General features: G+C 44.1%; 1 protein-coding gene across 1 annotated transcript in view; it reads left to right on the plus strand.

Annotated features, from left to right (window-relative positions):
* Nucleotides 5584-13250, plus strand: part of ACADL (acyl-CoA dehydrogenase, long chain) — a 44446-nt gene continuing 36779 nt past the window's right edge. The window contains exon 1 of the mRNA XM_018059958.1: nucleotides 5584-5879. Within this exon, the coding sequence (XP_017915447.1) occupies nucleotides 5803-5879 (77 nt within the window). The 5' untranslated portion in view covers nucleotides 5584-5802. The remainder of the gene's footprint in view (nucleotides 5880-13250) is intronic.

Consider the following 13250-nt stretch of genomic DNA (forward strand, 5'->3'; position numbering starts at 1 on the left):
TGGGTAGCTATTCCCTTCTCCAGGGGTCTTTCCAACTCAGGGATTGAACCCAGGTCTCTTGCCTTGCAGGCAGATTCTTTACCATCTGAGCCACCAGGGAAGCCCTGGGAGACATGATACATGTTAACAACATAGAATCCTGGACCTCATCCTCCGGGAGACCCGGGTTCGATCCCTGGGTCGGGAAGATTCCCTGGAGAAGGAAATGGCAATCCACTCCAGTATTCTTGCCTGGAGAATCCCATGGACAGAGAAGCCTAGTAGTTTACAGTCCATGGGGTCGCAAAGAGTCGGACACGACTGAACGACTTCACCTTACCTTATCTTACCTTCACCTAACCTCATCATCAGATATTCTGATTAAACAAGTGGTGCTGCTGTAGTTATTCTCAGACCATTAAGTCACACTGAAATAGTGTTTTATTATTATCTTCACTGTCAGAGACTCAGCAAGACCATGTAGAGGAGGGTCTCATTGCTCCATACTGACACAGGAGAGAAGGGGACAGGGCATAGACTTTAAAAGAATGATATAGGACAAGACATAAACCAAATGGGTCCAAGATGGTGGGCAAGTGAACTTCCACTGTTGTAGCCACACACACCAGAAAACAAACTCACTCAGAAGGGCAGTACAGACTGTCAAGTGCAGTGTATTATACTGGCGGGCCCAAGGCAGAGTCTCCTCTTAGCTGAGGACCCCAACCAGTTTCTGTGAAAACCTTATATACCCTAAGTGTACTTGCACAAACCCACCTCCCCAAATTCCTTGAAACTTGCCCAAACAAAGAGGGAGAGATACAATCACAATAAACCCATAACTTCTGTCATGAGCTTAAATAGTTAAACAATTGGTCATTTATCAATAGGCCCAAGGTCACCCTCCGAAAAGCACAACAAAATGTATGACCCTGTCTGGTGACAGGGGTAATTAGCGTGCTTTGCCTTAGACAGTGGATAAGTCTAGGTACAGGTCCTGAAACTCTTTTGTCCAGAGGGGGTCTGTTCTTTCATTGGTATGTCGTTTCCATAGACACTGAGCACAAAGTTCACAGTCCACTGGGAGGGTGATCATGCATGCAGCTTATGTAGGTCAGGTCTACGATGGAGTCCAGATCCCTCAGTTTCCTTCTTCGTTTCTCCCTTTTGATGTTCTTAATTTGCATGACGAGCATCCTTTATCGATATGTACTGTACCCTAGTTCTTCAGCTGTCAATATGGGAGAAGGACATCAGTCTCTGGGTTACAAAATTTACAATACATTGTAGAACAAAAGGTCCACAAAGCAGAAAGTGAACTCGCTCAGTCGTGTCTGACTCTTTGTGACCCCATGGATTGTAGCCTACCAGGTTTCTCCGTCCATGGGATTTTCCAGGCAAGAGTACTGGAGTGAGTTGCCATTTCCTTCTCCAGGGGATCTTCCCGACCCAGAGATCGAACCTGAGTCTCCCACATTGTAGGCCACTTTTACCGTCTGAGCCACCAGGGAAGTCACAAAGCAAAATCATTCAGTTCAGTTCAGTCGTGTCTGACTCTTTGCGACCCCATGAATCACAGCATGCCAGGCCTCCCTGCCCATCACCAACTCCTGGAGTTCACTCAGACTCATGTCCATCAAGTCAGTGATGCCATCCAGCCGTCTCATCCTCTGTCATCCCCTTCTTCTCCTGCCTCCAATCCCTCCCAACATCAGAGTCTTTTCCAATGAATCAACTCTTCCCATGAGGTGGCCAAAGTACTGGAGTTTCAGCTTTAGCATCATTCCTCCCAAAGAGCACCCAGGACTGATCTCCTTTAGAATGGACTGGTTGGATCTCCTTGCAGTCCAAGGGACTCTGAAGAGTCTTCTTCAACACCACAGTTCAAAAGCATCAATTCTTCGGTGCTCAGCTTTCTTCACAGTCCAACTCTCACATCCATACATGACCACAGGAAAAACCATAGCCTTGACTAGACAGACCTTTGTTGGCAAAGTAATGTCTCTGCTTTTGAATATGCTATCTAGGTTGGTCATAACTTTCCTTCCAAAGAGTAAGTGTCTTTTAATTTCATGGCTGCAATCACCATCTGCAGTGATTTTGGAGCCCCAAAAAATAAAGTCTGACACTGTTTCGCCATCTCTTTGCCAAGAAGTGATGGGACCAGATGCCATGATCTTAGTTTTCTGAATGTTGAGCTTTAAGCCAACTTTTTCACTCTCCTCTTTCACTTTCATCAAGAGGCTTTTTAGTTCCTCTTCACTTTCTGCCATAAGGGTGGTGTCATCTGCATATCTGAGGTTATTGATATTTCTCCCACCAATCTTGATTCCAGCTTGTGCTTCTTCCAGCGTTTGTCATGATGTTCTCTGCATATCAGTTAAATAAGCAGGGTGACAATATACAGCCTTGACATACTCCTTTTCCTATTTGGAACCAGTCTGTTATTGCATGTCCAGTTCTAACTGTGGCCTCCTAACTGGCATACAGGTTTCTCAAGAGGCAGGTTAGGTGGTCTGGTATTCCCATCTCTTTCAGAATTTTCCACAGTTTATTGTGATCCACACAGTCAAAGGCTTTGGCATAGTCTTTAAGCAGAAATAGATGTTTTTCTGGAACTCTGTTGCTTTTTCCATGATCCAGTGGATGTTGGCAATTTGATCTCTGGTTCCTCTGCCTTTTCTAAAACCAGCTTGAACATCAGGAAGTTCACGGTTCACGTACTGCTGAAGCCTGGCTTGGAGAATTTTGAGCATTACTTTACTAGCATGTGAGATAAATGCAAGTGTGCAGTAATTTGAGCATTCTTTGACATTGCCTTTCTTTAGGATTGGAATGAAAACTGACCTTTTCCAGTCCTGTGGCCTCTGCTGAGTTTTCCAAACTTAGTGGCATATTGAGTGCAGCACTTTCACAGCATCATCTTTCAGGATTTGAAATAGCTCAACTGGAATTCCATCACCTCCACTAGCTTTGTTCATAGTGATGCTTTCTAAGGCCCACTTGACTTCACATTCCAGGATGTCTGGTTCTAGGTGAGTGATCACACCATTGTGATTATCTTGGTCGTGAAGTTCTTTTTTGTACAGTTCTTCTGTGTATTTTTGCCACCTCTTCTTAATACCTTCTGCTTCTGTTAGGTCCATACCATTTCTGTCCTTTATCGAGCCCATCTTTGCATGAAATGTTCCCTTGGTATCTCTATAATTTTCTTGAAGAGATCTCTAGTCTTTCCCATTCTGTTGTTTTCCTCTGTTTCTTTGCATTGATAGCTGAGGAAGTCTTTCTTATCTCTCCTTGCTATTCTTTGGAACTCTGCATTCAGATGTGTATATCTTTCCTTTTCTCCTCTGGTTTCCGCTTCTCTTCTTTTCACAGCTATTTGTAAGGCCTCCCCAGACAGCCATTTTGCTTTTTTGCATTTCTTTTCCACGGGGATGGTCTTGATCCCTGTCTCCTGTACAATGTCACGAACCTCCATCCATAGTTCACCAGGCACTCTATCTATCAGATCTACTCCCTTAAATCTATTTCCCACTTCCACTGTATAATCATAAGTGATTTGATTTAGGTCATACTTGAATAGTCTAGTGGTTTTCCCTACTTTCTTCACTTTAAGTCTGAATTTGGCAATAAAGAGTTCATTATCTAAGCCACAGTCAGCTCCTGGTCTTGTTTTTGCTGACTGTATAGAGCTTCTCCATCTTTGGCTGCAAAGAATATAATCAACCTGATTTCAGTGTTGACCATCTGGTGATGTCCATGTGTATGGTCCCATCACTTCATGGGAAATAGATGGGGAAACAGTGGAAACAGTGTCAGACTTTATTTTGGGGGGCTCTAAAATCACTGCAGATGGTGATTGCAGCCATGAAATTAAAAGGCGCTTACTCCTTGGAAGGGAAGTTACAACCAACCTAGATAGCATAAAGAAAAGCAGAGATATTACTTTGCCAACAAAGGTCCATCTAGTCAAGGCTATGGTTTTTCTTGTGGTCATGTATGGATGTGAGAGTTGGACTGTGAAGAAAGCTGAGCACCAAAGAATTGATGCTTTTGAACTGTGGTGTTGGAGAAGACTCTTGAGAGTCCCTTGGACTTCAAGGAGATCCAAACTGTCCATCCTAAAGGAGATCAGTCCTGGGTGTTAATTGGAAGGACTGATGCTGAGGCTGAAACTCCAATACTGTGGCCACCTCATGGGAAGAGTTGATTCATTGGAAAAGACTCTGATGCTGGGAGGGATTGGAGGCAGGAGAAGAAGGGGATGACAGAGGATGAGATGGCTGGATGGCATCACCGACTCGATGGACATGAGTTTGAGTGAACTCTAGGAGTTGATGATGAACAGGGAAGCCTGGAATGCTGTGATTCATGGGGTTGCAAAGAGTTGGACACAACTACACAACTGAGCATTTGAACTGAACTGAACTGATGTGAAGTAAATCAGTCTGCAATGTTAGAAAACAAACTTCATGGAACAGTATGGAGGTTCCTTAAAAAACTAAAAAATAGAACTACCATATGATCCAGCAATTCTTCTCCTGGGCGTACATCAGAGAAAAGCATAATGCAAAAGAATACATGCACCCCAATGTTCATTGAGGCATTAGTCACAATAGCCACGCTATGGAAATGACCTAAATATCCATCCACAGAGGAGGGGGCATTGAAGATGTGGCACACATATACAATGGAAGATTATTCAACCATAAAAGAATGAAATGATGCCATTTGCAGCAACATGGATGCACCTGGAGATTATCATGCTAAGTGAAATCAGACAGAGAAAGACAAATACCATGATTATTGTTTATATGTGGAGTACCAAAATGATACAAATGAAGAACTTTCTTACAAAAGGGAAATAGACTCACAGATGTAGAAAACAAACTTACCAGAGAATAAAGGGAAGGGAAGGATAAATTGGGAGATTGATGTTGACACAGACACACTACTATATATAAAATGGGTGAGTTTTGGAAAACAAAAAATAAATAAAATCGATAACTAATAAGGCCCACTATATACCACCTGGAACTCTACTCTGTAATGACCTATATGAGAAAAGAATTTCTAAACGAGTGGATACATGTATATGTATAATTAATTCACTTTGCTATGCAGCAGAAACACAACCTTGTAAATCAACTATACCCAAATAAAATGTTTTAAAAATGGAATATAAGGTACACAAATTTTGAACTGGTATGTTGTGTACTAGCCTGGAGGACAACCCACGCCAGTATTCTTGCCTGGAGAATAGTGTCGCAAAGGGTCAGACAGGACTGAAGTGACTTAGCACGCAGGCACGTTGTGCACCTGACACTAATACTGTAAATCAACTACTTCAATTAAAAAATAATAATAGTAAGGGAAAAAAATCTTAAAAAGGAAAAGAAAAGGTACTCCACGTAAGTTTGTGAGTTTGTGTTTGGGTGTATTCCTGAGGCTCCAGAACTTACACCGGTTCCTCAAAGCGGTTCAGAACACTGATAACTGCTTAGACACACGACGCCGCAGGAAGAAGTAACAACTTCCGGCTTGGAGTCTTTCCTTTGGTAAGATTCCAGGGGCGGGGCGGGAGGCGTGTCCCAACGCTGCTGGACTCACCACCGCAGGCACTGGGGATGGGAGATCGCAGACACCGCTCCGGAGCACGCTCAGGGTGCCGGTGCCAGGGAGGCTGCGCGACGCTTTTCGGGCGGGACTGCCCCGGGGGAAGGTTCAGGGATAGTCCCCTGGGCCGGCCCTGGCCCTGCGCGCTCTGAGTCCCGAGGAGACGTGTCCGTTGCCCCTCCGGCAGCCCTCGCTGTCCCAGCCATGGCCACGCGCCTCCTCCGCGGGACCCTGCGCCTGTGGGGTGGCCGCGCTGCACCGTGCCTGCCGCCGGCCTCGAGGTGAGTGCCGGCTGAGCTCCAGCTAGTCCGGCCCCGGGGCTGCAGGGCCGGGCGACGACCCGCACACCACTCCTGGGGACTGGAAACCCGGCGGCCGCGCTCTCGGGGCCAGCGGTCTCGCCACCAGGGGCTGTGGCTGAGCTGTGGGGACGAAAGTGGGTGGGAGAAGAGGCTGGACCTTGCCCCTGGACTCCCAGAACCTGGTGGGACCCACAGCGGTTAGCAGGGCGGGCGCCGGCCTAGCAACCTCAAAGGGAGCACAGCCAAAGACGGAGGGAGGCGCGGGGGGATCCCCCAATACTCCTGTGGCTCCAGTCTAGCCCGTCTGAATCCGAGGGCCGCAATGGGCACTGTGAGTCTGCGTTTCCTAGAGTTCTTACGAAGCGTCGATGCACCCTCGGTCACAGTTGGCAAGAGTTAGAGGCACGACCTCTGGTCCAATTAGATCTGTGCCAGAAGGCACAGCCAACTTGTGAACTTGTGAGGGGGACTTTCACTGCCTCCCAGATCTCTAGAAAAGAAAGCACATGCAGCGATGCTGGCCTAGAGAAGACACCCCAGGACAGGAAAAGACCTGGTGATGGCCGCGTTAGATAAGGAAATTAGCATAAGACTTAACAAATCCTTTAGTAAGTTAAATGCATGGGAATTAATGGAGAAAGTTTCTAAGTGACCAAAAGCTTCCAGTACCGGCTGACACCTCAAATACAGTCATTGGATAAATAAACTGGAAGCACTTGTTTACTTATTCATTCCCTATGTAAAAAAAGTGACACGATGAATAAATCAACTTATGGTGGCATAATGGCGCAGTGGTGAAAAATCCCGCCTGCCAATGCAGGAGAGGTGGGCTACAGTCCATGGGGTGGCAGAGAATCAGATGGGACTGCACACAAACACAAGATGCTGTGGGAATGGAAACAAACTTCCTGCTGCTCCTGGGGAGGGCTGGGAAGGCTTCATGGAGGAGTAACTTTACTTTTCCATACACATACTTTTCTAAGCTCTCCCCCAAACTTCATAAGACAGTGATGCTCAAAGTTTTGGATTTTAAACTTTGTTGTTTAGTCGCTAAGTCTGTCAGACTCTTTGTGACCCCAGGGACTAGCCTGCTGGGCTCCCCTGTCCATGGGATTTCTCTGGCTACAATACTGGGGTGGGTTGCCATTTTCATCTTTAGGGCATTTTCCCCACCCAGGGATTGAACCCAGATCTCCTGCTTGGCAGGCAGATTCTTTACCACTGAGCCATCTGCAAAGCCTGCTGTGAAAATGAGAGGGCCTCAAAGATCTTTTGTTTACCTCAGTGTTATCTATGGACATTGATGTCAACAGATATCTACAAAACTGGGAAATATTTTAATGTACCAAAAATCTTTATTCTCACATCTGATATCGAATCTGTGGCTGCAAGTAATATGTCACAATTTTGAGAATAAAATGTCCCATTGTCTTCATTCTTTGGAAGTCTTCAGTCACAAAATTACACCTTATTTTCATAGCAAGATAAGGGAATTCGGTTGGAAGGGGATTAAGGAGTTACACTGATGATAAAAGGGGAGCACTTTTCTGAGCATTGCTTCTTGGCCTTTTGGCTAAGATCAAGTGGTGGCTCAGACGGAAAGCGTCTGTCTACAATGTGGGAGACCTGGGTTCGACCCCTGGTTCAGGAAGTTCCCTGGAGAAGGAAGTGGCAACCCACTCCAGTACTCTTGCCTAGAAAGTCCCATGGACGGGGGAGCCTGGTGTCCAAGGGGTCGCAAAGAGTTGGACACGACTGAGCGACTTCACTTTTCACATCCTTTCAGATTAGTTTACAGAAGTAGTGACAGAACCATGATTTCAGTGAAAATCAACGTAAGTTATACCTTAAAAAAAAAATCAGTTCAGAAATACTAGGTATTAGACAAGCGTGCAAAATTCGAAAATGTGAAATTTTACAAATATTTAGTTCACATAAAATAGCTCATTACGTGTTAACATAAATAACATTTTTACAAAAAGCAACTTTTCCACAAAGAAAAAAGTGAGAAGAGTGACATTGTTTTGCATTTTTATAGATCCCTTAAAATCTGGCTTAATAGAAGACAGTCTGATTTTCTTTTTTTAAACTTTTTATTTTATATTGGCATATAGCCAATTAGCAATATTATGATAGTTTCAGGTGGACAGCAAAGGGACTTAGCCATACATATACATGTATCCATTCTCCTCCAAACTCCTCTCCCATATCAGTCAATCAGTTCAGTCGCTCAGTCATGTCTGACTCTTTGGGACCCCATGGACTGCAGCACACCAGGCTTTCCTGCCCATCACCAACTCCTGGAACTTGTTCAAACGCATGTCCATTGAGTCAGTGATGCCATCCAACCATCTCATCCTCTGTCTCCCCCTTCTCCTCCTGCCTTCAATCTTTCCTAGCATCAGGGTCTTTTCCAGTGAGTCAGTTCTTCACATCAGGTGGCCAAAGTACTGGAACTTCAGCTTCAGCATCAGTCCTTCCAATGAATATTCAGGACTGATTTTCTTTAGGATTGACTGGTTTGATCTTGCAGTCCAAGGGACTCTCAAGAGTCTTCTCCAACACCGCAGTTCAAAAGCTCCTCCCATATAGACTGCCTCTAACGCTGAGCAGAGTTCCCTGTGCTATGTATGGTAGGTCCTTGTTGGTTATCCATTTAAAATATAGCAGTCTACATGTTGATCACAAACTCCCTGCCTATCCCTTCCCCCATCCTTCCCCCAAACATTCCCCTTCCTAAGTTTCTTCTCTTAAGTCTGTAAATTAAGATTGCCTGATTTTCCTACCTGCTTCTTCATTGTCTATTGTGATGTTGTTTTGGTTGAATGGATGGGAAGAATGAGCTTCCCAGGTGGTGCTAGTGGCTAAGAACCCGCCTGCCAAAGCAGGAGATGTAAGAGACACAGGTTTGATTCCTGAGTCGGGCAGATCCTCTGGAGAAGGGCATGGCAACCCATTCCAATATTCTTGCCTGGAGAATCCCATGAACAGAGGAACCTGGAAGGCTACAGTCTATAGAATCACATGGAGTTGGACACCACTGAAGCAACTTAATACACACATAGGAAGAATATTGGAACAAAGAGGACCCGAGGGACCCTCGAAGTAGGTCAGAGGCTCTAGTTTTATTATAACAGGTGTCGACCAAAAAATACAGTCACAATCCGAAAGAGAGTTATTTTATGTGGTGGAAATGTTTAGGACTCCAAGCCTGGGAGACAGCCTCTCAGAAGCTCTGAGAAAACTGCTCCAAGGAGGCAGGAGTCAGGCTATATACAAGTTTGCAACAAAGACAGACGGCAGTCTGAACGTCAAAGATCAGGTATCAAATTAAGGAATTTAGCATTCTGTGTATGGGAAGAGGCAAGCCTCTGGGCTCAGTGAATTCATCCCTTCATATGCACCTCAGCCTTCTGGGGCCAGTCCTGTTTCCTGTTCGCCTTGCTTCTTGCATTCCCCCAGCTCCTCAGCAGTCACGTTGGGGGGTGGGGGATGGCAGCATCTGCTGGATCTCAGTTTGGGGAGCTCTTTTTCACTTTTGGAGGCCAGAAATCGCCGATGGCTGTGACATTTCTTGTTGATTAATATGGCAGGAGATATTTTCATTTCACACAGGCTTCTTAAACTTTAACGTGCATGTGAATCATTTAGGATAAAATATTAAAATACAGTTAGGCCTGAACAGCATGTGTTTGAACTTCGAGGGTACACTTACTTACATGAGAATTTTTTTCAGTAGTAAACACTGCGGTACTACACAGTCTGGTTGCTTGAATCTGAGGATGCAGAACTGTGCTCTGGAGGAATCTCAGTAATGGAGAGTTGACGATGGGGTACACGTGAACTGTGTGAAGGTTGGGTGTCCCTCACTCCTATGTTGTTCACAGGTCAAGTACGCTGACTGATTCAATAGGCCTTGGATGAGGCCTGAAATTATGTATTTATCACCAGCTCCCAAGCTGAAGGTACTGGTGGAGACTGTCTCCCTTCTTTTATAATGTAAATGAGGCTTAAAAAAATTATGATAATAATAATTAGAGCCTAGCCTGTTAGATTAGAGGCAGTTGAATGCATTAGGAAAACAATGAACAATTTATTTAGTACATATTTCCTGGTTTTTGTGGGGAGAAAAGGGGCCAATATGTTTAGTACTGGTTCCTTGGTCTTGGAAAAAAATGAATATTCCAAAAACTTACGGCCAGGTGTTCTGATTTTCTTCCCCCTGCATATTCTGTTTTGAAAACTTTTGACTGATCTGAAAGTACACTTTGTTCTTTGTAAGTGTACCTGAACGTACTCTTGGTTCTTTCTGGCACTTCTGTCACTTTCTGTCACTAGTAATATATACTAGGACACTTTGTACTAGTACACTAGTACACTAATGTGTACTAGTAAGTGTACCTGAAAGTACTCTTTGTTCTTTCTGGCACTTCTGTCACTTTCCTGTGTCTTAGTGTGTTTTATTTAGAAATTTTCCAAAGATTTCCTTTATGTTACATGGTATATAAAATTTTAAGATCCAGAAAGACCCAAATATAAATTCCACTCTATTATTTAGTAATCATGCTGACAAATGATTCAGTGTCTTCAAGTCTCAGTACCCTAGTCTCAGCACATTTTTTTCCCTTGAGGAAAAATCCCAAGTATGGACCAAGACATTATGTATTATAAACAAATTGGAACCAATCCTTTCAGTAGAGAATGAAGTAGATTTTATTCTCTCTATTGCTGTAATATTACAGTGGTGTGCAAGACCTTTGCTTACTATTGTATCCCAAGTTGCCTGAATGGTTTCTATTGCCTGAATGGTACATATTACACACTCAGAAAGTATTTGCTGGATATATTAATAAATAAGCTATTGAAAATGATGCTTTGGAAGACAGAGTAGCAAACTAGAAAAATATCAGTGAAGATAAACAGCAGAGCAGGTGTAACAATCGTACTATTAAATGTTCTCAACTAAAGGTTATTGCTTAAAAGATATCTCAGATTGTATTAACAAATAAGCCTCAACTAAGAGCCGCTTGCTTATAATCAGTTCAGTTCAGTTCAGTCACTCAGTTGTGTCTGACTCTTTGCAACCCCATGAATCGCAGCACGCCAGGCCTCCCTGTCCATCACCAACTCCCGAGTTCACTCAGATTCACATTCATCGAGTCCGTGATGCCATCCAGCCATCTCATCCTCTGTTATCCCCTTCTCCTCCTGCCCCCAATCCCTCCCAGCATCAAAGTCTTTTCCAATGAGTCAACTCTTCACATGAGGTGGCCAAAGTACTGGAGTTTCAGTATCATTCCTTCCAAAGAAATCCCATGGCTGATCTCCTTCAGAATGGACTGGTTGGATCTCCATGCAGTCCAAGGCACTCTCAGGAGTCTTCTCCAACACCACAGTTCAAAAGCATCAATTCTTTGGCGCTCAGCTTTCTTCACAGTCCAACTCTCACATCCATACATGACCACTGGAAAAACCATAGCCTTGACTAGACAGACCTTAGTCGGCAAAGTAATGTCTCTGCTTTTGAATATACTGTCTAGGTTGGTCATAACTTTCCTTCCAAGGAGTAAGCGTCTTTTAATTTCATGGCTGCAGTCACCATCTGCAGTGATTTTGGAGCCCAAAAAAATAAAGTCTGACACTGTTTCCACTGTTTCCCCATCTATTTCCCATGAAATGATGGGACTGGATGCCATGATCTTCGTTTTCTGAATGTTGAGCTTTAAGCCAACTTTTTCACTCTCCTCTTTTCACTTTCATCAAGAGGCTTTTGAGTTCCTCTTCACTTTCTGCCATAAGGGTGGTATCATCTGCATATCTGAGGTTATTGATATTTCTCCCAGCAATCTTGATTCCAGCTTGTGTTTCCTCCAGTCCAGCGTTTCTCATGATGTACTCTGTATAGAAGTTAAATAAGCAGGGTGACAATATGCCACCTTGACGTACTCCTTTTCCTATTTGGAACCAGTCTGTTATTGCATGTCCAGTTCTAACTGTTGCTTCCTGACCTGCATACAGATTTCTCAAGAGGCAGGTCAGGTGGTCTGGTATTCCCATCTCTTTCAGCATTTTCCAGTCATTGTGATCCACACAGTCAAAGGCTTTGGCATAGTCAATAAAGCAGAAATAGATGTTTTTCTGGAACTCTCTTGCTTTTTCCACGATCCAGCCGATGTTGGCAATTTGATCTCTGGTTCCTCTGCCTTTTCTAAAACCAGCTTGAACATCAGGAAGTTCACGGTTCACGTATTGCTGAAGCCTGGCTTGGAGAATTTTGAGCATTCCTTTACTAGCATGTGAGATGAGTGCAATTGTGCAGTAATTTGAGCATTCTTTGGCATTGCCTTTCTTTAGGATTGAAATGAAAACTGACCTTTTCCAGTCCTGTGGCCACTGCTGGGTTTTCCAAATTTGCTGGCATATTGAGTACAGCACTTTCACAGCATCATCTTTCAGGATTTGAAATAGCTCAACTGGAATTCCATCACCTCCACTAGCTTTGTTCATAGTGATGCTTTCTAAGACCCACTTGACTTCACATTCCAGGATGTCTGGCTCTAGATGAGTGATCACACCATCGTGATTATCTGGGTCGTGAAGATCTTTTTTGTACAGTTCTTCTGTGTATTCTTGCCACCTCTTCTTAATATCTTCTGCTTCTGTTAGGTCCATACCATTTCTGTCCTTTATCGAGCCCATCTTTGCATGAAATGTTCCCTTGGTATCTCTAATTTTCTTGAAGAGATCTCTAGTCTTTCCCATTCTGTTCTTATAATAGGTAAGCCTAAAGCAAAATGACACAATATACATACTAGTGTATTAATCAGCACAGACTTCCATTACCAAATGCTATAGACTAGGTGGTTTAAACAACAGAAATCTATTCCTCATGATTCTAGTGGCTGAATAGTCCAAAATCAAGGTACTGGCTAGTTCATTTCCTGGTCAGAGCCATCTTCCTGGCCCGTTATTGTTCAGTCATTCAGTCATGTCCAACTCTTTGCAACCCCATTGACTGTAGCATGCCAGGCTTCCCTGTCCTTCACCATCTCCCAGAGCTGCCTCAAACTCATGTGCGTTGAGTCAGTGATGCAGTCCAACCATCTCACCCTATGTCGTCCCCTTCTCCTCCTGCCTTCAGTCTTTCCCAGCATCAGGGTCTTTTCCAGTGAGTTGGCTGTTTGCATCAGGTGGCCAAAGTATTGGAGCTTTAGCTCAGCATCAGTCCTTCTAATGAATATTCAGGACTGATTTCCTTTAGGATTGACTGGTTTGATCTCCTTGCAGTCCAAGGGACTCCCAAGAGTCTTTTTCAACACCACTGTTCAATAGCATCACTCCTTTGGCACT

This window comes from Capra hircus, chromosome 2 (genome assembly GCF_001704415.2).
Source record: "Capra hircus breed San Clemente chromosome 2, ASM170441v1, whole genome shotgun sequence".
Classification (NCBI taxonomy): domain Eukaryota; kingdom Metazoa; phylum Chordata; class Mammalia; order Artiodactyla; family Bovidae; genus Capra; species Capra hircus.